The sequence below is a fragment of the Lissotriton helveticus genome, chromosome 1_1 (genome assembly GCF_964261635.1).
Source record: "Lissotriton helveticus chromosome 1_1, aLisHel1.1, whole genome shotgun sequence".
Lineage (NCBI taxonomy): Eukaryota > Metazoa > Chordata > Amphibia > Caudata > Salamandridae > Lissotriton > Lissotriton helveticus.
In genome coordinates this window covers 1,271,834,535-1,271,861,681 of record NC_136057.1, presented here as the reverse complement: position 1 = coordinate 1,271,861,681, position 27,147 = coordinate 1,271,834,535, and the positions used below count along the sequence as shown (strand labels likewise).

Here is a 27,147-nt window from a genome sequence, read left to right as displayed (position 1 = left end):
CGGAGGACCCTCCTTCTCCAATCTCGCTGCCAAAGCATGGCTTAATCTCGCCTCCTCTGCACTGCCCCCTCGCTGACCCACTTCAGAAAGGGGCTCAAGACCTGGCTCTTTGACTGAGGCCCGCTGCAAGTGCCTGGATGCCCTCTCGGGTGACAAACCATACTCTACAAGTACAACCTGATTGATTAATTGATGGGAGAAACATACACTGCATAGATATACTTGCAACGGTTGTTAGGGCTGATCTCTTGAGCTTAATGTGTTAAGGGGTACAAAAGGGGGTGATGATGGACGGAGCATCTGAACCAATCAAATACACACACCCAGTCAAAAGATCTGGGTTTGATCCATCACCGTTCTTTAGCCCACTCTGCCACCCCAGTTCAGACATGGCTATATGCAAATCAGTCGGACCCTGTGCCTCATGGGAACAGTCCAGCCCGAACTGCCAAGCCATGCCTTCCCTTAAGGTGTTTAGGGGCCAAGGTCCATGGAACCACAAGCAGTTTGGTTCTACCAGCCCTGGCGTGTCCAGGTGCAGAGGTGCTGGTCGAAGCAAGCGCTACGCGGTAAAGTCAATGGGGCAAACCTGTAACAAGAAAACACTGCAAGTGGGGACTTTGGGAACAAGTCTGGCAGAACCCAAAGGGGGGTTCAGCTTTTGAGGGTATCTGGAGCACAGGGACACAGTCGGTTTCTGTGAAGTCGGGCTGTGGGAATCCGGTGCAGAGGTGTTTTGGCCAGCAGTTAGAGGCTCTCAATTGACTTTGGTTACCTGGAGAGAAAGAGAAAACAGGACAGCAGGGACACTCTTGGTATTGGCCTCAGTGATACTGAAGTCCCTCGTGGGCAGGTTGGCTGCAGCGTCAGTGGTGTGCCGGACTGGACACACAACAAGCCTTGGTTGTAGCAAATACCCAGGGTATTGGTGCTGAGCGACTCCTGGAGAGCCTGGTGTCTCCAAACTTGGCAGGAAGACGGATCTGACTACCTGGATCAGCAAAGACTTCTTCCTTGCAAGATGCTCCTTCGGTGGGCCGGATGGTTGGCACGTCAAAGTAAGGGCAGGTACGGTCGGTAGCTGCAGGAGGGGGGGGGCGGTTGGTTCCACCGTATCAAGGGAGATGCTGACTGGTTGTTTAAGAGATTGACCGTCCAACACGGGCTTTGGAGAATGTACAGCTTTTGGACAGGCTTGATCTGTGCAAATGTCAAGGTACCAGCAGCAAGGCAGAGTCTGCCACAAAGTACAGTAACTGGTTTTATGTGAACATTTTTGGCCCCCACCGGGGCTCTGTGGGACCCCACCACCAGCAAAACGAATAAATGATGGACGGAATGCTGAACAAAGCAAACATTCATCCCCAGTTACAGATCTGAGTTTAAACCACTGTTTTTTTTGCTCACCACACCACCCCAGTTTTGACCTAGCCATATGCAAATAACTCTTGACCCTGCTTCCCATGCGAACAGTCCAGCCTGAACTGCCTGGCCTGGTCCTCCCTGTAACGGAAACAAGCATCATGGAACCGGTTTTGGAGTATCATCCCAGATCAGTCAGTCTAGCTGGAATCCAGTCACACAGTGAGAAACTACCAGGCCTAGGGGATCAGGGTTTTCCTACCCTGTTTTGTTTTTTTTATTTCAAATTTTTATGTTTTATCTTGAGAAGTGGCAGAGTAAGAGTCCTAAAAGTGCTGTCATCACGTCGTATGCTGACCCGGTGTAACTTGCTCCTGTTCTTCAATGTCGGCCTCGGACACGGAGATATGCTCTTCTTCTTCTTCGGCTCCTTGAGCATGGAATTCTTCTCTGTCGGAATCTTCACGGAAGTTGTCCGGTGCGGAGCTGCTTTGATGTTGCATTTTGTGACGTTGAGCCAGACTGTCATGGAGTGTCTTCTTGGATCGAAACGATCGGCACGCGTCGCAGTCTTGTTCATCGTGTTCCGGGGATAGATAGAGGTTGCACACTTCTTGCAAGTCGATGCGTGGAAACTTTGCACTGCACCCGGGACAGAGCTTGAATGCAGTCCGTTCATCGACTGCTAGTGAGCCCGACACTGGTAGGCCAGATGGCTCTCCATGAGTTTTCCAATCGAAGAACTTTGAGGCGAAACGATATGAGGAAAATGGGGAACGCAATCAAGAAACAATACCGTCGGGGTAGTGGACTGCACGTCGAAGGGAACCTGAGTGCAGCAATTCACATCCGAACCTGATGGCCAAAAAAAACAATATAACAATGGAGTCAAAACCCATGCGCTGTATCACCGAAAGGAGGAGTCACCTACCATGTTACTGGGAAAGACTTCTTCGAAGAAAAACAAAGTGAAAACATCCGGACCCAACACTAGATGGCAGGCTATGCAAAGCTTGTGATCTACAGCTCACATGCCTTGAACATAAAGTTTAGGATGCCTAAACTCAGAATGTTAAAATACATCTTTTAGTGAGTGTGATTTTTACATTCTGTGTTTGAAAATACCACTTTTAGAAAGTAGGTATTTTCTTACTTAACCATCCAGTGTGCCTCTGCTAGGTTTGTGTATTGCCTGTCTGGCTTTTGGATGACAGGGGCTGGAGAGGGGCAGTGGCTCCAGAGAGCCTGATGAATCAGGGCTGGGCTGAATATACCTGGGCTGCATTTAAGAGTAGGGGGAGGAGATGTCCTTTCACTTGAATGGGCCTGGCCTGCCTTCAACACTGCTGTCTCCACCTCCTGCCAGGAAGCTGCATCAGTGAGGACAGAACTGGTTTTGGCTGGGTACAGACACTCTCTGCCTTCAGAGAACACAGGATTTTTGTGTATTAAAAGAGGGCCCAGACTTTTAGATAATTTCTGTGAATTAAGAAGCTTTGCCAAGGAGAAGAACTGGAGAAATGAGGAGGAATACTGCCCCTGTGCTGTTTGCTGTCTGGGGTTGGCCTGCAATGGCTGTTTCTGCCAAGGAAAGGAGAAAGGACGTTGCGGTGTCCCCTGCTTCAAGAAGATCTCCAAGGGCTTGAAATAGAGCTTGCCTCCTGTTAAGAAGTCTCAGGGACACAAAAGACTTCCAGCAACTCTGCCATCTGCGAGTTCTACTCTTGCCTGAGGTGCCTCCAGCAGTCAAAAGGCCTCAGAAGTTGGGTTTTGCAGCTGCTCTCTGTAAGAACCGGCGCAAAGCATCGCAAAACCATGCAAAGCCTCTCGGAACCGACGCCGGGTGACGGTGAAGTCACGCAGAGTCCCACCGAGCGATGCAAAGCTTCGCCGTGCAGCCCCCAGCACCCACGCCGGACATGCGAAGCCTCGCAAAGCGACACCTCACCACCTGTGCGCAACACTTCGCATTTGGGTGCCAAGTCTACAAGAACACTTGGGCCACAGTACGAAACAGACTGCGTGGCAGTACGGAACGGACGCATCACCTCCCCCGGAGTAAGGAACCGATGCATCACCTCCCCTGCGTGGAAGTAAGGAACCGACGCATCACCTCCCCTAGAGTAAGGACCCGACGCATCACCTTCCCTGGGCGTAAGGAACCGACGCATCACCCTGTGGCTGTTTTTGTTTGTGACTGTGACGCAACCAACGTACTTCGTGCTGAAAGTGTTGCATCCATAGTTTGCTATAGACAGAACTGTTTCTACCTTTTGAAAGTCTTATCTTGATAACCGTATTGTGGATATTTGTCATTTGGTCTTGTTTTGGTTTAGATAAAGATTATTTATTTTTCTAAACTGGTGTGGTGAGCATTTGTAGTGTTTTCACTGTATTACTGTGTGTGTTCACAAATGCTCGTCTCTGAGTGGGACAGAGTGAGCGAGTCTCTGAGTGGGACAGAGTGAGCGAGTCTCTGAGTGGGACAGAGTGAGCGAGTCTCTCAGTGGGACAGAGTGAGCGAGTCTCTCAGTGGGACAGAGTGAGCGAGTCTCTCAGTGGGACAGAGTGAGCGAGTCTCTCAGTGGGACAGAGTGAGCGAGTCTCTCAGTGGGACAGAGTGAGCGAGTCTCTCAGTGGGACAGAGTGAGCGAGTCTCTCAGTGGGACAGAGTGAGCAAGTCTCTCAGTGGGACAAAGTAAGCGAGTCTCTCGGTGGGATAGAGTGAGCAAGTCTCTATGTGGGACAGAGTGAGCGAGTCTCTCAGTGGGACAGAGTGAGCGAGTCTCTCAGTGGGACAGAGTGAGCGAGTCTCTCAGTGGGACAGAGTGAGCGAGTCTCTCAGTGGGACAGAGTGAGCGAGTCTCTCTGTGGGACAGAGTGAGCGAGTCTCTCTGTGGGACAGAGTGAGCGAGTCTCTCTGTGGGACAGAGTGAGCGAGTCTCTCTGTGGGACAGTGAGCGAGTCTCTCTGTGGGACAGTGAGCGAGTCTCTCTGTGGGACAGTGAGCGAGTCTCTCTGTGGGACAGTGAGCGAGTCTCTCTGTGGGACAGTGAGCGAGTCTCTCTGTGGGACAGTGAGCGAGTCTCTCTGTGGGACAGTGAGCGAGTCTCTCTGTGGGACAGTGAGCGAGTCTCTGTGGGACTGTGAGCGAGTCTCTCTGTGGGACTGTGAGCGAGTGGGCACATGAGCCTCTCAGTGGGACTGCGAGTGGGCACATGAACCTCTCAGTGGGACTGCGAGTGGGCACATGAACCTCTCAGTGGGACTGCGAGTGGGCACATGAACCTCTCAGTGGGACTGCGAGTGGGCACATGAACCTCTCAGTGAGACTGCGAGTGGGCACATGAACCTCTCAGTGAGACTGCGAGTGGGCACATGAACCTCTCAGTGAGACTGCGAGTGGGCACATGAGCTTCTCAGTGGGACTGCGAGTGGGCACATGAGCTTCTCAGTGGGACTGCGAGTGGGCACATGAGCTTCTCAGTGGGACTGCGAGTGGGCACATTAGCCTCTCAGTGGGACTGTGAGTGGGTGCGTGAGTGGGGTTGGTAAGTGGATGAATCAGTGTCTGAGTGGGTCAGGTGTTGGGTGTGGGTGTGTGTGTGTGTGTGTAAGTAAGTGGGTGTCTAAGTGTCTGTGGGGGTGTGTCATTAGCTTTCTGCGTGACTGGGCCACAAAGGAACCGCACCTCCAACAAGACTCCACAGTTTTGAACAAAATATCTAACCAAGTGGAGTGCTTTCTACTGGTTTATTTCTAAGTGCTACCTCCTTGGGTACATTTGCAGTACATATTTTACACTACAGCTGCATAATGGAGCATGAGGAAATGTCACTAGTGACCTCGAGGGCTTTCTGGAAATGTGATTGTTCCTGGTCCATCTCAATCCCAAAATATGTGATTACATAAATCCTCTTGTAGAGAAGACAACAAGACTACAAAGAGGTACATTTCCACCAAACAAGGGTCTTTCTTCTGAACTATAGAAGCAAGGGCTCCTTTGTTGGCTTCCTATATTCAGCATCAAGAGCGTTTCACTAAAATAGATGGGGAACGCGCTGGGGGTGGATTGTTGAGCTGTCCATTATTCTGTCAAAAGGCAGGAAGACCTTTGCATACTACTAAGGTGGGCGGGGCCAAACAGCGAAGATTCAAAGTGATTTGTACATTTGAATACTCACAGCAATATAAACAGAGAACCATTCTGCTCTCACCAGGTAAGGACAAGAATGTACCCACTTGTCATGGTCACTACAGATTGCTTTCAATAGCTCAACGATGCATTCACCTCGAGAAAGCATTTCAGATCGTATTTCAATATGGAATTGCAGAGCAAACACACTTGCTCTAACTCGGGGTTAGAATAATTTGTACTTTACAGAAATGGAGTTGCAGGGGGGGCACTTGCTATGTTCATATATGTAAGTGCTTCCTGTTGAGGTTTAATTTCTTTGAAATGAGCATCAGGGACAGAAGGGGCCCGAGGACCCCGTAACAAATCAATGGGGGTTAGGGGGAGGTTGAGGGAGAGCAGCAATCCCCTCCCCGGGCCAGATTCGGCCCCAGGGACCCCATCACCTGGTTCCAAGCCATGTCTCCCTGGGTGCCCAGGAGCCCACCAGGGCATCCAGTATGCTATGGGACTGCGGGGGAGCCTCATGGCCCTCACGACCGCGGCCTGCTCACTGCCTTTTGTCGGAGCCGGCATTGCTCTCGCACAAAGGGAGCTGCTCGAAATGTTAGTGCGTGTGAGAGCAATAGTTTTATCTCTTTTGCTGCCTGCATGACTGCAGGCAGGGAAAGAGATGAAAACTCTGCTTCTAGCCAGCGGGAGCACTTTGACACAGTAGAGTGATTCACCAGCATTAGAAAATGTGTATATTTCCTGGTTCCAGGTATTTCCTGGTTCACAATCAACTAGTGTTTATGGGATTATTCCAGGATGTAGAGTATTAATTCACATCTGAAGCAGCCTTCAATGTGAGAATGTGCTGTAATTCACTAAACATGAAATTCCTGAAGCGCCATGTACAGGGGCAGTAGAGGGGAAGAAGCATTCAACGTGCTTTCACTACAACTCAGTTGCATTTTGGAATCACTAGAAGTAGATGATTCATACCCGGTTCATTGGCAACGCGAGTGTGTTGTATTCTACTAAGCACAAAATTCCTGAAGTGCCATGCAGTGAGGCAGTTGAGGCAAATGTGCATTTGACGTACATTCACGAGAACTAAGTTGCATGTTGGAATTACATAAAGTACTTGCTGTGACTTCTTGCTGGTCCGGCGAGAAAAACTTGCTGAGCACGTGGAAATCCTTAGTGAAATAAACAGTAGAAGGGATAGCAATTGGCTGATTGCGACAATGTGAGTAGCAAAAGGTTGGGAAGTGAAAGAGCATTTTTGGTACTTCCTGACTCCGCACGTACCAGAGAGGAAACTCTCTTAGTTTATTTTGGATAGATTTTAAAGGCAGAAAGAGAGTTCAATAATGTTAAAATGCCACGCCATATAGTGAAATGGTAGAAGCAACTACGCATCAATGTACATTTAACAGACCACATTCTGGAATCGTAAGAAGAGTTGGGATTGACATCAAGTGTTGGCGGTAGTATAATTTTGGGAGGCGGATGATTACCATCCGCACTTCCTGTTTTTCGAAGCGGCATTCGTATTGTTCTAATCCGCACAGACCAGAGAGAAAACTCTTTGTTGACTTGGACGGATATTTTAAATTGGAATGTACAGTGATTGGCTGAATAGTAGAACGTGCAAGCGCAATGCGGTGTGACAACGGAGGTTTGGATGTAATGCCACATATATCGGCATTAACTTTTTGATGGGTTGAATTCAGGTGGATCAGAGAGAAAAACTCTTGGGAAGGAATATTGAACGTTATGGAAGATCGAGAACACGCAGTGATTAGTAGAATACAAGGATGTCTGGGACATATTGCAAGCTGATTGGTTGGCTTTTTCTTCAAAGTGTCTGGGACCGAAAAACCTGTTTGTAGGTGTTAGTCGTGACATGCTGCCTTGGCACACGGAAGCGAAAGGTCAGTAGCAATATTGGATGAGTTATACATGGACTTAAGGAAATAAGGATTTGGGGTGATCGATGTAATAGTTAAATATAGTAAATATAGGGGATATGTGTGCAGTAATCCTAAATTGAAGATGCACTTAAAAAACATATTTCTCTTGATCAAGCCTTGAATGCTATGGGATACAGTCCACTAATAGGGCACACAAAGGAGATTGCCTTGTTGAGGACCCAGATAGGGAGGTCCCTTTTCAGTGTGGTTGATATTTTTCCTCATTTGTTAGGAGGATTAAATCGAGGTTAGAGAGGAAGATCAGTTCCCAGGTGCTTATTGTTTACTATCTTTGATTTATTGATAAACTAGGGGGTACTTCACAACCCAGGGAAAGAGGCTGATTCCCCAAGAAGATATTGAACCATAAGTCACACAACACGTCGTTCAAAGTATACAGTAATGGAATGCTGAAGTGAGTGCAATCTGTGTAACAATGAAATGTGAAAAAAAAAATTGGGAATTTTAAGGTTAAGATGAAAGGTGCATTTCAATCTGATATCGAGAGGAGAACATTCCATAGCTTTATAGTAAAGCAGATTGGGTTTTGTTGCTTTTAGTGAATTTGGGGATTTTATTCCGGATTTTTGCCTTGTGGATCAGGTGGATCCAGCTAAGGAGGTGGAGGGTAAGCAATACAACAGAATTACACACAATGCAGATTATTTTGAAGGTAATCCTGGACTCCAAGCTTGCAGGTGCATGACTACCACGTGCAGGCCTACAATAACCAGAGTACATATTTCCTACAAGTCGAAACCATGTCCAATTTACAAATTTAGGAGTCCATCGCCCAACAAATTCCTTATAGGAAAGTCCATGCAATAGTTTCTTGCAAGTTCTGGTGGGAAAATGTTTGCATTTCATCAGGTTAAAACCTGTACACAGCCAGCGCGTTTCGTTCCCTAGTGCCACAGGAACTTCGTCAGGGTTTACTCCTGGTGTCTCAGGACATGTATAACCTAAGTCCTAATCCGATGTTCATCAGTGAGCGACGCCTCCAGTTTGGATCGTCTCGTATTTATAATCCAATAAAATCTTAAGTATAGTCCGCTCCTTCAAAACATTCAGTTAATGATTAAGTGGTGGTCCACAGAACTTAAAAGGTTAAGAACCACTGTAATAGCATATTCTGCAGAGCTTCCTAGCCGACTGTGTCCAATAAGAGAAGACTGTTTTCTTGCTATGGAAAACAGTGAGCACTCATGATCATTACTTTGAATTGAGGTTTAGAGTGTTGGCAGACATCAAACCTGCCCACTGGCTGTAACCCGTCACGTTTTATAGAGCACAATTTCCATTTTTTGTTTTGTGGACACATTCCACAAGTCTTATGAGCTAACATTTTTTACATACCCTACGAATCAGAGCTTGTGTTTTGCAAGTGCTGCTCTTTATGGCATACTTTAGTTGAGTGAAGAATTGGTGCAGAAATCTACCTGTAAAGAAAAAGTTACTTACCTTCGATAATGCCTTATCTGGTAGGGACATGACCTAGCCGCAGATTACTTACCTTTGAATTTACCATGCGCCAGACTGGATCCGGAAGATTTTTCTTCGTGCAATCCCCCAGACTGTCTGTAGGTGGCGTCCGTTGGCTCCTCATTGCGTTGTTGGCATCACCCACACCGGAAGGGATGTCACCTATATAGGCACCACCTCGGCATGCTGACATCAGTTACTTTTTTCAGACTTTCCATACGAGAAGTGCGGAGCCATGAAGCGTGCGGAGCCATGAAGTGTATGGATATTAGCGTGTTTGAAAACTAACGCCCAGAAAGGGACCAGCCATGACCCTAGAAACTTGCCGGGAGGATAGGTTTGTCGGTAAGGAATTTGCGGTTAGATCATGTCTCTACCAGATATGGTGTTACCGAAGGAAAGTAACTTGTTCATCTGCCAGAGACATCTAGCCACAGATTCCTTACCTTTGAATAGTTACCCAGCAATATCATCCATGGAGGAGCTACTTAAAAAAAATGTCAGACTAAGAAGTCCTGCAGGACTGAATGGGCAAAATGGCCGTTCCTGCAGACCGGACTATTCAGGCAGCAATGGTTGGAAAACAGGTGCAGGGATGCCCACGTTTCTGCCCCGACAGATATCCAGGACTGGGACTCCATGTGCTAACGCAGAGGTAGCAGCCTTTAGCTATGGTGGAATAAGCCCTTAAGTCTTCAGGAGGCTGCTTCTTTTCCAGAGCATAGCCAATTTCGATGTAGAGAACGACCCCTTCGTGAGATGGTCAGTTTCTGCACCGCATGACCTTTCATCGCACCAGCATACGCAATGAAGAGTTGTTCGTCCACCCGTAACTCTTTTGTGCCATCAAGTTAGAACAGCAATGCTCTTTTTGGGTCCCGACAGTGGAGTCGCTCATCTCCCTTAGAGGGATGTGGAGGAGCATGGAAAGTGGGCAAGGTGGCAAATTGTCCCACATGGAAAGGGTTTACCACTTTCCGAAGGAAAGAGGCCCTAGTGTGATGCACAACATTGTCAGGGAAGATTGTCAAGATAGGAGACTTGGATGATAAGGCCTGCAGCTCACTCACACACTCTCATGGCAGATGTAATTGTCACTAAAAAGGCAGTTTTGATGGTGAGCAGCCAGAGGGAACAATTACACAGAGGCCCAAAAGGAACACACGAGGAAGGGGAGAACCAAATTAAGGTCCCATTGAGCATAATGAAAGGGGCAGGTAAGAACATATGTACAAGGCCTTTCAGGAATCTATGCACAATGGTGTCCAGAGCAAAGCGCTGCTGGGCAAGGGTCACAATAAAAAGCAAAACATCTGAAAGGGAAGCAGAAAGAGGGTCAATAGACTTTTCAGTACAATATATTACAACTTTCTTCCATCTGCAGGCATACACCGTTTTGCTGGAGGGATGCCTGGCTGCCAGAACAACATTACAAACTTCGGGAGGAAGGTCAAGAGCCATCTACTGCCGCCATTCAATCTGCATGCAAGAAGGCGTAGAGTTGATAGGTTTGTGCTGAGAACCCTTCCCTGCTGCTGTGAAAGAAGTTCCTCCCAAAGAGGCAACCTGATCAGAGGGTCAATACTTATTTGTAGGAGCTCAGGATACCAGACTCTCCGTGCCCAGTCCGGAGCCTCAAGGATGACTTGGACCCTGTCGTTCCAGATCTTCTTGAGAACTCAGGGCAGGAGTGGTATTGGCGGAAAGGCGTACAGGAGGCCTGAGCTCCACTCAAGACAAAAAATGTCTCCGAGCAAGAGCCACGTCGGAAACTTCAGTGCACAAAACTGCTTACATTGCGTGTACTCTAAGGAGGCAAACAGATCCAACCAAGGCTCTCCCCACTCTTAAAAGTAACCTTGTGCTACCTCCAGATGGAGATGCCACTCGTGATCCGCTGGGCATCAACAGCTGAGTTTATCTGCCCTGGCGTTCAGGGGACTGGCAGGTGTTGAACCACCAGGAAAATGTCCTGCTGCTCCAGCGATGTCCAGACACACAGGGCCTCTTGACAGAGGGTCCATGATCCCAGTCCACCCTGTTTGTTGCAGTGGTGTTATTCATGTTACTTGGACCAGCTTTCTCTTGATTGAAGGAAGAAAGGCTTTCAATGCCAAAAATCAATCGCTCGGAGCTCCAGCATGTTGATATGTAGTCCAGATTCCGCCAGAGACCAGAATCCTTGGATCTCCACCTCTCCCAGATAACTGCCCCATCCCAGGAGTGATGCTTCTGTCACTAATGTGAGATCTGGTTGGGGAAGGGAGAGGGTTCTGCCTCTGACCCAATCACGATTCGTCAGACACCCTGTAGGGCTCGTGCATTCCCTCTGAGATTTGGACCATGTCAGAGAGATTCCACCGATGCTGTGCTCATTGGAACTTCAGGTCCCACTGCAGAGCCGGCATAAACCCTCTGGCAGGTGGTACTAGCAGGATGCACAAGGCCATGAGGCTCAACGGCTTCAGAGTCATTCTTACCCGAAATCCAGGATAGAGTCTGAAACTTCACTATCATAGTCTGAATATCCTGGGGGACGGGGAGGAGGGGGTTTGTTCAAGTTGGGTGGAAAGGGACTCCTGGGTTAACTGACCTTGGAACAAGGAGAAGGGAAGGTTAGGACCAAAAGCAGCCATGTCATTCCCCACTCGCCTGGCGGATATGGACGCGAGCAATCTGCTCCAGCGAAATGTCTACTCACATCATGATATTGCCGCTCAACCTCCGGGTTGTGAGCTGAATGGCTGTGTGACACTGGGGCGAGGGGCGACACACCAATTGTGAATCAGGGAATGAGGGATGAATATGCTGTATGATTCTCTGATCTTGCTGCAATAAAAAAATATTTGCAAAAAAAAAAAAAATCATAGTCTGAATATCCGCCCAGGAGGATAGGCTCGAAAGTACACTGTATCCAGAACAGCTCTAATGAAAAGGAGCATCTGAGAGGGTGTCAGGTGTGACTTAGGCACGTTGATAGTGAACCTCAGCGGATGCAGAAGTTTCACCGTAGTCTGGAGGTGGGAGACAGCAGCATGGGACGAGCTCGCCTTCAAAAGCCAGTCGTCTAGTTAAGGGAAGAGTGGTACCCCTAACCTGCGTAGATGAGTTACAACCATCGTTCATCGTGGTGAACATTCAAGGGGCGCTGGTAAGGTCAAAGCAGTGCACGGTGAACTGAAAATGCTTGTGGCCTACTGTAAACCGTAGGTAGCACTGATAGGCAGGTAAGACGGGAATGTGAAAATAGGCGTTCTACAAGTCCACTGCTACCATCCAGTCTCCCGGGTCCAGGGCAGACTGGACCTTAGCTAATGTGAGCATCTTGAATTTCTCCTTTTTGAGGAAGTAGTTGAGGGCTCGTAGGTCTAAGGTAGGATGAAGGCCCATATCAGGTTCAGAAAGTAGTGGGAATAGCAACCACAGCCTACTAAGGCCCTGGAATCCTCTCTATTGCTCCCTTAGCCAAGAGAGCAATGACTTCCACCTGGAGCAATAGTAAATGAACCTCCATCAGCCGGTCGTGGCATGGAGGGAGGGGTGGTCATGAAGGGGAGGGAGTAGCCACTCCGGATGATCTGGAAGATCCACCTCTCCGATGTAATGTTTTGCCATTGGTGGAGGCGATGGCTGATCCTGCCACCAACTGGACGCCCAGGGTCTGTAAGGGTGAGACTTTTGAAAGTTTGGACGTTGAAGCTGCTGGAAGGGGTGGGGGATCCGGAGGGGTGGATTGACCAGGCCTCTGCCAACCTAACCCTCGTGATCGGAATGACCCACACACACACATCAGTGCAGGAGTTGAGGAACTTGCAAAGCTTGGTGGCTGGGACAGGAATGGCGCAGTTGCAAGCCCCTTCCGTAAGGACGGGGCTTGATGGGCAGATGAGAGGCACAAGGATTTGGCCGTAGCTCGGGATTCCTTAAAGCGATCCAGCGCCGTGTATGCTTTGGGTGCCATTACAAGGCATGTTCATGAGTGAGGCCTGGAAATCCCCTGAAAAGCCAGATGTTCTCAGCCAGGCATGGTGTCTAACAGCCACCGTCGTGGGAATCGGTAGTGACCAAACCACATCAAATATAGAACTTTGCATCTCTACCGTCTGATACTGCTTGAGAGAGAATGGCCCGGGCCTCCTACAGGTGGCAGCACTTATGCAGTCCCCACAAAGAGGGGGAATAACGGCCCAAATAAGCATGCAGTGTTTACCGGCTACAATGCAAGGCTGGCAGAAGAAAATATTTTCTTGCCCCAACTGTCCAGCCTCTTAGATTCCCTGTCCTGGGGAGCGGCAGCGAACGCAGCATGCAATGTGGAAAGCTGGACCACCAAATCTCTGGGGTAGGGTGAGTAGTGAGAAGGTTTGGGTCGCCCGGGGAAGGGCTGTGGCGGCAGGACATCGTCCTTTTCATAGGAACCCCTGTGTGGGGCTTGGACCACGTTCCCAGAAGGACATCCATGGAAGCTTCGATGAATGGGAGAAAGGGTTCGAAAGAGGAAGTTTCCGGCTGTAGCACTTCTGTCAAGATGTTAGTCTTGACCTCCTCTGAAGGCAGCTGAACGTCAAGGACCTCAGACGCCCTGCACACCACCATTGCATAAGATGCACCCTCCCCCGTAGCCACGGTAAGAGGAGAAAGCATTCCAGTATATATATATGAAGATGTATCCAGACCACTGGCTTCACCCAATTCCTCATACCAGTCCATGTCTTATTTGTACTGCTGGTATTCTAAAAGGTCCAGTAATCCCTCCCATTCTTCTCTAAAGCATGGCCGGTCTGAATAAGGCTCAGGGAACAACAAAAGACCGGTGCCAGCTCTGTGTTGGCAGAGATCAAAATAGGACTGGTGCCAGCGGTGCCAGGAGCAGTGGCATCTGGACCAGCATTGGGAAGGCCGGAGTGGCACTACCAGCGCCAGTCCAGATCCAGGGGGGGCATCGGCACTGGGGCCGGAGTCGCAGCGGAATCGGATGGAGCCACCTTTGATCCCGCAGGACTCAAAGGCGCGCTGGAGGAGTCATCCCCCTCAAAAATCTGGCACAGGGCCTCCTAAAATTCTTTAGTTTGAGCAGGGGTCACTTCAGCGACAGGAAAAACGGAGACGCAGAACAGAACCAGGCAGAGGTTCCAGAGAACAAGGCCTTGAATGCCGATGTTTCTTCGCCGTGTTGTCCGACAGGCGAGAGGGAGGAGGGGAGGTGTAAGTTGAAGCATTCTTTGACTTGTAGTGCCTCTTACCCGAGTGTCCCGAGGACCGGGAGTGGGTTGAAGAGGACATGGGATTCCTGGAGCGGTTTTAGGACCATCGTCTCGACTGGGATCGAGATCTCTGAGGAGTCGGTCGTAGCATCGCCTGCCAGGCCGCAAGCAGCTTTAGGGACCACTCCCTCAAAACTTTTAGAGCCAAAGCCAGCTGTCTGAGCATGAGTTGGAGCCAGGGTTGCGCTCAAACCTCCACAGGCAAACCAAATGCGGGTCAGTCACCGACATGGAGTGGTGACAAGCACAGCACAGTTTGAATCCTTAAGTCTTCCAAGAAGACACGACTTCCTGCACACCAAAAGGGGTCGACAAAAAGTAAAAAAAATCCTGTTAAAAAGTGACAGAGGGGCACTCTTGTCACGGTTCAGCGCTTCACTGGCACAGAAAGAAAAGAACAGACGTCAGCGTGCCAAGGTGGCACCTATATAGGTGACACGGATGTCACTTCTGGCGCGGAGCCGACCAACTACACCTACTTGCACGTAGGGGTATTGCTCAAAGAAAAATCTTCTGGATACAGTCAGACGCCTGCGAAACTCCAAGTTAAGGAATCTGCAACTAGATGTCTCGATCAGATGAATAAAATATGTAACTAAACCTGAAAGGATTCAAATATATAACAAGCTGGTGCATAACCCTGGTTCGGAACTTGTGGTTTGCAGGGCTATAAAAAGGTACTCTGCAACAACAACAACTCAAACTAACTGAGCTCTCCTAACAGGAGTTTAACATGTCTAGCACATGTCTAGCACAGGCTGTGCTAGACAGAAATCTCATTAGAAAAACTGCAAGACAAGCTGAATTTGGAAGTTTAAGAGAAACATAGATTGACGTACCGAGTGTGAATGCAGGCTGCTGCAAATGACAGGTCAATTTACCACAGGTAAGGCGTAACTCATCATTGTGTGAATCAAATGTGGTACTTTAAGAGGAACATGTTAGTGGAGTAGCTTTCTGACATGTTGAGTGCAGGTGCCTGGGAATTCAGCGGGATAGAGGGCAGGTTGACACAAAGTCGCATGGACTGTATATGCAGTTAAAGTGGCTTTAAGGTCAGTGGAAGATATTTAAAGGGATGTCGAGAACACAAAGGATGGTGTGAAAGTCTTGGTGTTCAAAGTGAGTGTCTGAAGGCTAGCAGAGGTGCCCTAAGACCATCGGAGGGGCAGCCAAGAGGTTCAGCGGTAAGGACGAGGTGCCATTCAGGGCTGGGTGATGTGCTCTTTCTGCAAACAGAGGAGGTTTCGGTGACTGGTAGGCTTGTGCTGACTGTCTGTGATGGACAGCTGCAAGTCTTTTTTATTTATTTACATCGTGTTTTTTATAGCGCGAACATGACCCTGTCGGGGGTATCAGAGCGCTTTACAGAGATGTCTCAATAATAGAACCATTTATAACCATAGATTGCAGAAAACAAACAAACTCTTTACAACAGTACATTTCGGGAAAGCGTATAACAGATATATCCGAAGCGCAATTATATCACCACACCATGTATGTTACAAATGTGCCCTCTCAAATGAGTGAAGAGAGATGCTGGCGTGTGAATGGTACAAATGTGGAGAGAATATATCCAGAGTTAATGATGTCAGGACTCATTGTAGAAATTTTCCCATATAGAACAATTTCGCTTCTTTTTTTAATGCTGCGGTGGATGGAATTCTTCTAATGCTAGGGGGGAGAGCGTTCCAAATTCGTGGTGCTGCCCCAGAGAACGCTCGGTCATAAGTTTTTTTCTTACAAAAACGAGCTGGTTGCAGAAGAAGATGGTCTTTGCTCCTGGTGCCTCTGTTTCCTCCTGACAGCGTGAGTTTTTGTGCAAGGTAGACCGGAGTTTTATGGTGCAATGCATTATGGGTGATGCACGCTAACTTGAAGTGAATTCTTGCCTCGAAGGGTAGCCAGTTGAGTACTTTCAGATGGGGGGAGATGTGGTCGTACTTTTTTGATCCGGATATCAGTCTTGCGGCTGCATTAAGACATGCTTTCAAAGGGGCTGTTGTGATCTTAGGAAGCCCTGCCAGAGTAGTGCACCCGTATTCTATCCTTGAAATGACCAGTGACTGGACTGCTGTTTTCAGATCTGTTTTATTTAGGAATGGTTTTAGTTTCCGCAGGTAGCTTAGGTGGAAACGGGCGTTCTTTGCCATAGTGTTAATGTGTGCAGTCATGTTCAGATTTTTGTCAAGAGTAATTCCCAGTGATTTAGTTGAGTCGACAATCTTCGGGGTGCATTTTAAAGCTGTGATAAAGTTGGGCCACTCTGCTGACTTGAGTTTACTTTTCTGAGGTGTAATCAGTAAGAATTCATTTTTTTGCGGGTTTAGCTTCAGGTGATTTAGGGTTAGCCATTGGAGGGTACTCGTAAGGGCTTGGTTCATAGTTTTTATGTCTTCAGTTGATGTTACCTTGATGTACAGTTGCGTGTCATCAGCGTACATATGGAATGCAATGTTCGCATTTTGTAGTATAGCCGTTAGTGGTTCTACATAAAGATTGAAAATCGCCGGGGATAGCGTAGAGCCTTGAGGAATTCCAATTGTGTTTCTGGTAGATCCTGACAGGGTTTGGTTGACAATGAATTTTTGAGATCTATTCTCTAGGAAGGAGCTGAACCACTTAAGTACTAAACCATCTAGCCCCATTCTCTTTTCCAACCTATCCAAGATTCTGGCATGATTTACCGTATCGAACGCGATGATAAATCCAACAGTATTAGGAGACATGTGTCATAGTGATCGAGAGCTCTTAGTGCGTCATCTACTATTTGCAGTATTGCAGTTTCTGTACTATGGTTCGGTCTGAACCCTGATTGGTAATCATTTAGAAGATTGAAATCCGAGATGTGAAGACTCAGTTGTTGCTGGACACATTTTTCCAGAACTTTGGCAAGCATAGGGATGTTAGTAACAGGTCTGAAGTTGTTTGGATCGGAAGGGTTTTCAGTTGGGTTTTTTTAGAAGAGGAGTGACTTGCCCAGTTTTTAGGCAGTCTGGGATTTGACCTTGAGATAACGAGGCATTTTTGATCTTAGTCCACGATGGGATTAACAAATGGTTAAGTGAGGACCAGCACTTTACTAGAAGGGGGTCGTTATAATGGTTGTTAGGTTTAGTAGATGCAATGATCTCTAATTCGCTGATTGGCTTAAATCCTGACCATCGCGCGTTGTTTTTTGGATTGTCATCTTCTTGTTGGAGTTGTGGTTCATCCAAGAAACCTTTCTCCCTTTCCAAGTCATCCGCTGATTTTTTAAGTTCCCTTTCTAGGGTGTTAGCTTTGTTGTTAAAGAAGACTGAGAAATCCTCACTATTTAAGCTTGTTTTGGCGAAGATCGGTGCTGATTTGACAGATTTATTCGACTGTTCTTTGAGTATATCGAATAGTTTCCTAGGTCTGTTTGTAGCATTGTCTAGTTCTTTCCTAAAGAAGTCTTTTTTTGATTTAAGGATGCTTTTGTTATAAGCTTTCCTGTATTGTCTCAGTTGGCCTAAGTTTGATGCGGTAGGGTATTGACGCCATTTACGCTCAGAGAGTCTGAGTGAACGTCTTTCTTCGTTTAGGGAACTATTGAACCATGGATTTTTGTCTTTGTCAGAGATCCTTTAAGTTTTAGAGGGGCGACCTCCTCGATAATGCTTAAAATAGATTTATTATAGTGCAAAGTGAGGTCATTGACATCAATCATGTTCTTGGGTGTCTGCAGTTCATTTTCACAACGTGCTGCTATGTTTTCCATATTGATTCCTCTGGTGTCCCTGGTCCATTTTTTTGGCTTAACAGCTTGTGAGGTCGGTTTAGTGTTCCTCAGAGGAATTTCGAATGTAATTATGTGGTGATCGGACCAATCGCATGGTGTGATTGTAATGTTCTCAATTCCTTTTTCTTTGGCTATGATCCAGTCTAACGTTGAACCTTTGGAATGGGTGGGGAGATGACATCCCTGGACTAAGGATTGTTCTTCCAGGAAAGTTTTAAATAGTTTGATTTGATTGTCAGCCTGATTCTCCCAGTGAATATTGAAATCACCTAGGAATATATCATTAGACTGGGGACTAGAGTTGACTGTAATGATTTCCATCAGGTGGTCTAGGAACTTAGTCTTTGTGCCAGGCGGGTGGTAGAATGCATGGAATTTACAGTTTTGGTTGTCCGCAGATCTTAAAGACATGCCTAGATATTCACAAGTCTGTGAAGTAAAGTTTCTTGGGCAAGGTAAGAATAAATCAGACCTCAAGTTAGAGGTCTGGTGAGTACTCTATAATCAAGTGGTGGGCTTAGGGTAGTTTAACCATTTCTGTGTAAAGATGGAGGCTCTGCTAGAGTTATTGGGGGATGAGGAGGCCGACAGATTTTTAACCACCAGCAAGGTGAGTGTCAGGTCAGCTGAGCATATTTTAACAATGGCAGATGGTCTTTGAGGACTAGATTATTCCACTCATCACTTGTGTGGATTTCTCAGTGCAACAACCCAAGTGAGATCGATATGCCCAGACGTTGGTCCAATGCTCACCATCCCACGAGAAACAAGTTTTACCTCACTGACAAAGCTCAAACAGGCCAACCGGTTTGAGGTTGCTAGCTTTTAGAAAGTACCGGGCTTGGCAGATAGCCTGCCCTGTTCCAACTGGAGCAGGAACAAGGTCGATTTGTATGTAGCTGATCTGTCTGGAGTGGCATACTATGTGAAAACTGATGGACTGGATTGCAGCCCAGACGGTCATTGGCTTCGACTATCTGCATGTACTACACACATCACATTTGTGTTTTCCTTGACGCAGTGGATTAGGTCATTTGATTACCATGCAGAGTCTAATGCAGATGATAACCCTTGTTTAGGGTCCCATCTGCTGAACGATCTTGTTGCCAACAAGCACTGGATAAGCTCAATTTATAAAAAAAAAATGCCAATAAGCAAAAACTCCACCTAAAATAAGGAAGGCTGCCTAAATTCTCATTTCCAAAGCAACTGGATCGCCGTCCTCTACAGTGCCCAGGAGTAAATCACTGGGCTTGTACCTTGAAGATCACTCTTTTAATTAGCAAATAAACAGAAGTCCTTCAGCCTACTGCTATATGCTACACCTTCTGAATAAGATCCTTCCAGAATTGTTTATGCCGGATATGATCCAAATTGATGGCAGCTTGCTTTTGGTCACACATTGCCTGTTGGATCTCAAGTGTTATTGTATACAGGTTAAAGATTGTTTTTATTTTCCCAGCTCTTTTTGCTTGGCATTTTGTCTTGCTGCAGGTACCTATGACTCATTCGGAGGGCTGATCGTTGGCATTTTAGGAGCCTAAATTATGGAACAAACAAACTCCCATTTTTACTGCAAGTGCCTTCTGATCACCCACACTTCGGAAAAGCTGTTAAATCTACGTTGTTCTGTTGAACGATTTTAGGATTCTCAACCTTTGACCCTGCCCCTCCACCTCTCAAAGAGGCGCCTGGCCTTTGGCCAAGTTTTATGCTTAACACCACTCCTCCTTGAGCCCACCAAGCTTGACATTTGGCTAAGCCCAACCATCTTCTCGTACAGTGCCTGGCCTTTGGCCAAGCCCTGCCATCAGTACCACTCGCTTTAAAACCCACAGCCTTTGGCAGAACAGAACTGAAAGAAAAATCATAAAACAGGGGACACTGTACACCAACGTCTACCTCACCAATTTCTCCATCCACGTAATACTCCCCTTTCTATGTAATAACACATTTTATATAATCTAGAATGCATATCAACACACATTTTCAGAATTTGATGTGTATTATAACTGTTCAATATACTTAAAACACAATGTGCACTTACGCCTTTCCAATACTTCAGTAATTCCTGCATTATCTGCTTCCAGCTCCATTTTGAATTTCGCCAATTCCTGATCCAACTTTCTTAAATGACGATCAACCTGTATTAACATTTTATAAAGGTTAATCAGTTTGAAAAATGAAAGAAATTAGCATAAACTTTGCTTTTCTCACCACCATTAAGTGAATAAAGAAAGTGCAAGACATGCACTGGCAAAATATACATTTGAATAATGCTTATTAGATGTATGAATTGAACCCAATTCTGTGAACATACTTCTGAAGACATATTGAGCAGGTTAACGGTCAAAAATAGAAGAGAAAAATGAAAGTAGATATTCTTCTCTTAGTTTACAAAAAAAGGAGTAATTCTGGAGATAGGATCATGGAGGTAGCAGAAGGACATGTAAGGACACATTTAGATAAGTTTGGAGTTAATCTCATGCAACTGTAATGCTAAATTCGGATTAAAAAAAAACACAGTTGAAAGCTCTGGTCTCCTCAGTATAAGTACTCTGTCTTCAGATGCCTGAGAAGGCTGAAGTCAGAAAAAATACATCTCAAAATGGCATGAGGTTATGGCATTTTTGATTGCAGGTCAAACTCACTGAGGCATTATAACCAATGGCCTTTAAAAAATATATATATATATATTTCTAGCGCACAAGATGCTTCTGCAGAGGGCAACTACTAGATGATAAAAACTTTTGAATTCAGAATATTTTCATGCGGCATGAATTGCCAGTTAGTTGGAGAGAAGAGCCGAGATGAGCATGGCAAGTGGCCAAGGAGTAGGCGCTCATCCCCAAGCTCCCTACCAATGGCTGATTTCTATCTTTATATTATACACTGGCTAGCAAGGCTACCAAGCCGCAACGCTGATCTGAATGGCCAAAAAAATTAAAAGAAATTATAAAGTGTTAACAGAAGATTTGCCCTGAGTAACAGTTTGTTCATGGACATAAAATTCTTCTAAAGTCTGATGGGAAGGGCTGCCTAACAGGGGAGCTCAGTGTATAAGTGCGTGCAAATGACTGTGCTACTGTCCAAAGGCAGTAAAATCAAAGGAGCTTATATGGCTGAACGCTGTAATCACCAAGATATTGAGACACCTGCAGCTACTCTCACCAGCCTCTATCTCGCCCGCAGCTTTGGCTCAGGGAATACGAAGATGCAAGTAAATGGCACCGGAGGCCGCCAAGCTCCAAAAGAGTGCCTGAAAATCGATCCTATCGGCTGCAACGAACGTGGTAATTCCTAAATACTGTCTGCATGCTGACCCTTTCCATCATCCTCCGACTGATTTATTTACTTTGCTAGGTCTTAACCTACCTTAGGGGCTCTTTCTGTGCCCGGTCACGTGGGAAGTACCAGGCGTTCTCTACCCACCACGGATCATCTTCAGCAGCTCCTGCACAGACTGAATACCCAATGGGAGGATGTTGCAAAGTAATCCTGTGCCCTGGGCACCCCCCAACTTTTTGATGACTGGTACTTGTGGTAACTGACTGACTAACCCTGGGCCCTGCCTAACCAGACCCAGGACCAGTGCTATCCTGAAAACACTTACTGTACCCTGGTGTATGTAGGTGTTTGCACTGTATTCTAAGGGTTAGGGTACCCCTGTGATTGGCATGACCTACCCCTTAGGGCCCTAGTACATAATAGGGCAGGGGGATTGAAACTACATATCAGTCCCTAGTATATAATAGGGCATGGCAGTTTAGAGGGCAGGAGACCTTTCTGCTCTTGCATGTGTGCACTGCTGAAGCCTGAGGTCAGTTTAAAAGTTGCTCTGTGCCACAGGACTGCTTTAAAAAAGTAATTTTTGCCCAAAGTCGACTTTTGTGTTTGGGGCACTTACAAATGGTTAACCTACAATGTTTGGGAATATTAGGTACTCCCAGGGTACACACTAGGTGTCCGTGGGGGGGGGGGGGGGGGGGGGGGGGTTGGTATCTATTAGTTGGATCCTTATAAAAATGAGTTTTATATGGCCTGGGTAAAGTGAAATTGCACATTTCACTCCCCACATTGTGATAAAGCTCTGCCCAAACTCGACTTTGATGGTAGGAGCACTGTGGAGGGAGGATCTGAAATATTTTTACATATTCAGAACCCCTAAAGTCTCCCCTAGGTGTTCCTGGGGTGGGGGTACTGTAGATATATGCAGAGTACTTATAAAAAAAAAGTCCTGGTGCAGAAAAAATGGCCCAAGTCACTTTTCCCCTTGCAAATCCCATGACACAGGTTAACTTTGGAAAAGGTTATTAGTTAACTGTAGAAAGAAAAGCCATAAAACTAGGATTAAAGGACTCAGTAGAATGGTAATGATAAATCCAACAATATGGTATTGTGGAATGTATTGTAAAATGTACAGACAAGTTATGACTTTTTTTTGTCTGCCAGGCAAAATCCAACCCTGTACTGCTCTGCCCTGATTGGTTAGAGATAAGCGGGTGAGCTTGGCTGCTTTGAAGAGGTGATAAATGACCCCTGGGGTTAGGAAGCTTCTCGGGGAGGAGAGGTTGCTGGGCATAGGAATGCTAAAGCAGGGGAGGAGTCGTAAACCATGGACTTCAAGATAAGGGGAGGATCCCAGTGTCATTTACAACCTTACCCTGTTCACCTCCAGCCAGATGCTAGGATTAGGTAAAGGAATGAGCAGATGCAAGGGGGATATACTATGGAGATTAGCCATCCTAGGGGTGTGTTTAGCCAGCTCTTCTCTCCCTGTTGAAAATTCTGACATATTGAATTTTGGAAGAATAGTGGTTTCTGGGTTGGCATTTTGCCACACTCTGCAGGACGTGGTGAGACCTTTGGGTGGAACCCTGCAGCTCATTGGACTGGAGTGCCCTCCTGCTTGACCCCAGAGAACACTAAATAAGTATCTGAGAGGGGTGGTGCCTCTCAGATCTGCTGCTTGAAACTTAAAGCAGGACGGGCCATGCTGGAAGTTTGATGTGCATTTCCAAAGACCTGCACTCTGAAGACGGCACCTTCTGCAACGACAGCCTGTGGATTACTTCGCTGTAAAAGTACTAAAATGTGGACTCCCTGCAAGCTACAGCTTAACAGAGCTCACCTGGAACATCACCGCCAAGAATCCCCAGCCTGGAGTACTACCAGTGGATTTCTAAGGGTTTTATCCAAGTGGATTGTGGGAATTGAAGTCTCACACTTTCAAGGATCCTCTTGGAGATTTTAGAACCTTGGATTGTGTGTTGGATACTTTGGGACCCGCAAGAACCTTCAGAAAGGAGTTCTAACAGTACCCAGCCTGCTGGAGGGGGGCTGCACAGGACTGGTGAGAGATCCTCCAGAACAATTGCTAAATGTAAATGTGTCCATGTCAAAGGCAACACAATGACCAAAAGGGGCACTGTTGGTTTCTAAGCACTAGAAAGTGACTAATCTTTAAAAATTCATATCTCTGGTCCTCTACACTGGATTTTGTTCGTTTTGCGGTCATTTAAAAGATACAAATATTTCCTATTTTTATAAATTGGTGATGGATTTTTATTTTGGGTTGGGCCTTATTATTTACTGAATTGGTGTTTTTGAATGCTTTACATTCCTGTCTTTGAAGTTAAGCCTGCCTGTTCACAGCCAAGCTACGAAGCGTTGAGAATAGGAATACTTTTCCAAGACCTATTCCGAGCCCTATACTGTGTTTAGTGGCCTTATTGCCAGTGGCAGATATACATTTGCCCCTACTAATAATCCAATTTCCAACAGAGGCTTACCCCTCAATGTACCAGGCTGAAAAAATGGCTAGACTCCTCATTATGATACCTGGCAGCATATTAATAGTTTTCTGATGTTGCTTTGATACTACTCTCAACATACCCAACATGGGCGGCCCCCTTTTAAGCTGCCCATACTACTTCACACGGCTGCAACTTCTGCATGTACAACAAATGCAGTTTTGCATAATTTGTATACCTTGTATATGGTACTATGCTTATTGCCTACCCTCTTAAATCGTATGCCAGAAAAGCACGGTCATAAAAACAACATACCTGCTCGCCATGACTATCAAAATGCTAATTTTTTGGGCCGAAAACACTGCTTGGTTTCTCATTCTAGTGCCTTGTTTTTCACAAGGCAGTGAAACCCTCTCTCACGTCTTACCTTTTGCAGATCAGATATTTGCAGATCAGATATTTGCAGATCTGATATTTGCAGACAGCAAATAAAAGGATCATAAGGGAGCAAACGATCAGAGCATGCAAAAGATAGGTCAAAAGTGTTACAAATCTGGCTCTCCTCTACCAGCTTCTCCAATAAAATGTAAACAAGACCTGTCCAATAACATGAACATTATTTTAAGGCTCAACGCTTTGCATGACTTGACACAGTCGACAAAACAAATACAGAATGTCTTCAAACAGAAATGCTGGGTCTGCAACAAGATGTTACGGCTCTGTCTAACTGCCTGGAGAAGACGTAATCGAGAATTTGAAAAACGAACGATACCCAAAACGCTCTACTGGTGAAAAAGTAGACTTCACGGCACGAAAGATGGCATCCCACGAAAGAGGAATATGCAAATTGGAAGACCGGAATACAAGAGGTAAGTTAGGGATTTTCTATCTTCCCGAAAACACACACAGCAACGCTTAAACGGTGTGTAACTTTCCTTGAGTCCTGGCTCCCTCAACTGTTAGAAATCTAATTTGTCAAATACTTTGAAATCAAGAGAGCCCCTAGAATTCCACGGAAATATTCAGGCCTTTAAGATGTTACCAGACAGAACGGATTCTTGACCGAATGACGAAGATTAAAGCCATTGAAAGGAAAGGTAATAAAATCGGGATTTCCAAAGACTATGCGAAACCCACGGTGAACCACAGGAAAGTATTCCTTGCCCTACGTTTGCAGATCACTGAACATCATGTTCTCCTTTGTTGGCTCGGCAAAACTGGGCATATCACACACAAGGTCGGGACTACAAGCTATATCGACCCTTGGGTCCTATAGACCTTTGTGAAAGATTTGATGGACTCATGAATGTCCCATTAATGTCACTCTGCTAGCATATTTACACTGATGTTTTCTTTCTCTTCAAGATATGAACCCCTCCTCGCCTAGATTCAGTTTTGTCTCAGATACTCGCTTTACTTAGAGTGTGTTTATTTAATGATTTGTCTTTGGCCAGGGTGTTTTGTAGACATTCTACAAAGGTTCCTGCTCAATTTATGCAACGGTTCCTGGCTCAGATTTTGAAGCTAGCGCTTTTACTCTATACAGGGATTCTCTCATTTTATCTCATATACATCTTCGGAGATGGCAGTTTGTATATGCTCAAATTCAATGTTTTATACAGATACTTTTATAGAATTTTCATTGACTGCATGTAATCTGCTTTGCACCCTCCCAGTATTGCTTCTTGCTTAGGTTTGGTCTTCATATTTTGACCAAATAGCCCGTCGAGGCCTACATGGCTCCTGTTTTTCACTTCAGCGTGTGGGAGAGGTTCTTGGGAGGGCACTGGATGTCAGTATGTTGATTATGGTTTTGATTGTGAGACCGTTTATAGCGGACCACGTAGATGATATGGTTTATGAATTTTCTCTTCCTTCCATCTTCACTCTCCTTCTGTTTTCTTATTTCTCTCCACTACCTTTTGCTTTTCCCCTATATTGCACCCCCCCCCACTTAATTGCAAATAGCCATGGAGGCGGCGGTCCCCAGAGCTAAGGGCGGGTCCAGTGGGCCTGCCTTCATAATGAAAAGTGCCCCGGGAGGTGGCAGTCCCCAGGGCTTTTATAAACCCTACGAGGAGGGCCTGTTGTGCCCCATCCTAAATTGACCATATGCCCCAGGGACCTGGCCCATCGGGGGGTTATTTTACAGTAAGCGCGGGTACATGCACTTGCTTTTTTTTTTTATTGCAGTGGATTCACAGATCCACAGCAAAATAAAAAAAAATTGTCTTACCCGTGGTGGAGTATTCAGGGAACCCCCCCCCCATATCTGGGGGGGAAAAGTATGCCTACCCTGCCCCCCTTTTTTTTAAAAACTTTTTTCTGGGACAAGCAGAGTCCCAAGATGGCTGCTAACACTTCCTGGTTGAAGTGTTGCTAGCCAATCAAATTTTAGTAGGATTCACAAGTGACTCGCTTCCCCAGATCTCGATATTTTTTTTTAAGATCGATATCTAAAAAACTACGGAACGGATTTAAACCAAATCACAAAAAACACGCTATCTGGACAAAAATCTAGCTTTCTGCCAAATTTGGTGTAATTCAGCTCAGCAGTTCGGGCTGTAGTCATGTTCAAAAAACAAAAAATCCTCAGACTTAAAATGGGAAAAACGTGTTTTGGGACCCCTTTTGTCTTGGTCCCCGCTTGACGGATCACACAAACTTTCAACACAGCAGCTGAACCAAAAAGGGGAAGGTTTGTGAAGATTCGTCAAGCAGAGCCAAAGTAATTGGAAAAACAAAAAACGCTTTTTCTATAGAAACTTTGGTCCTAGCTATAACTAGCTACTGGAGTCTGCCGTAGGTGATATATGTCGGTCCCACCTTCCTTCAGACAAACTCCAACATAACGCAGGATAGCAAATTTCAAATTGTATTTAACAGTGTTGCCGCACATAATGCATTTCGGCTGACTCCCCAGCCTTTTTCAAACGGACTATACACCATTACGGTAACCAATAAATACGTCTTAAGGTGTTAAGTATAATCTGGGAAGAAATACTTCATCACTCAGCTGTCGACTTTTCTAATTTTATACACATAAATGTGCCAAAAGCAGTTTAAATAAATATATTCAATAGATACATGCATACTAAAACATGTATAACAATTATATTGCACAGAATTCATTAGAGATTATCCTGCGACACAGATATTGATGTCAAATACATCAATGGTAAGTGTAATATTTCCAACATCTGTGCTTGGTAGAGAAGGCAACACCGCCCAATTTCCCTTATTCACCCTACTCCATTAGTGGCATTACACAGCACTCTCCAACACAGAATCTGAGCCTCTATAATTCAGGTTACTTCTCACAACTAGATATGGCTAGATCGCCAAATTTTATTCAGTTTCCGTACATAGTTGTTAAAACCACAAGACCTTTTTAGAAAGCAATACAAAAACATAAGCGCTCACAGTA

General features: G+C 46.0%; 1 protein-coding gene across 1 annotated transcript in view; it reads right to left on the bottom strand.

Moving 5' to 3' along the window:
- ING3 (inhibitor of growth family member 3) overlaps positions 1–27,147 on the bottom strand; it is a 151,647-nt gene that overhangs the window by 80,264 nt on the left and 44,236 nt on the right. The window contains exon 5 of the mRNA XM_078680449.1: positions 20,015–20,111. Coding sequence (XP_078536575.1) covers positions 20,015–20,111 — 97 coding nt within the window. The remainder of the gene's footprint in view (positions 1–20,014; positions 20,112–27,147) is intronic.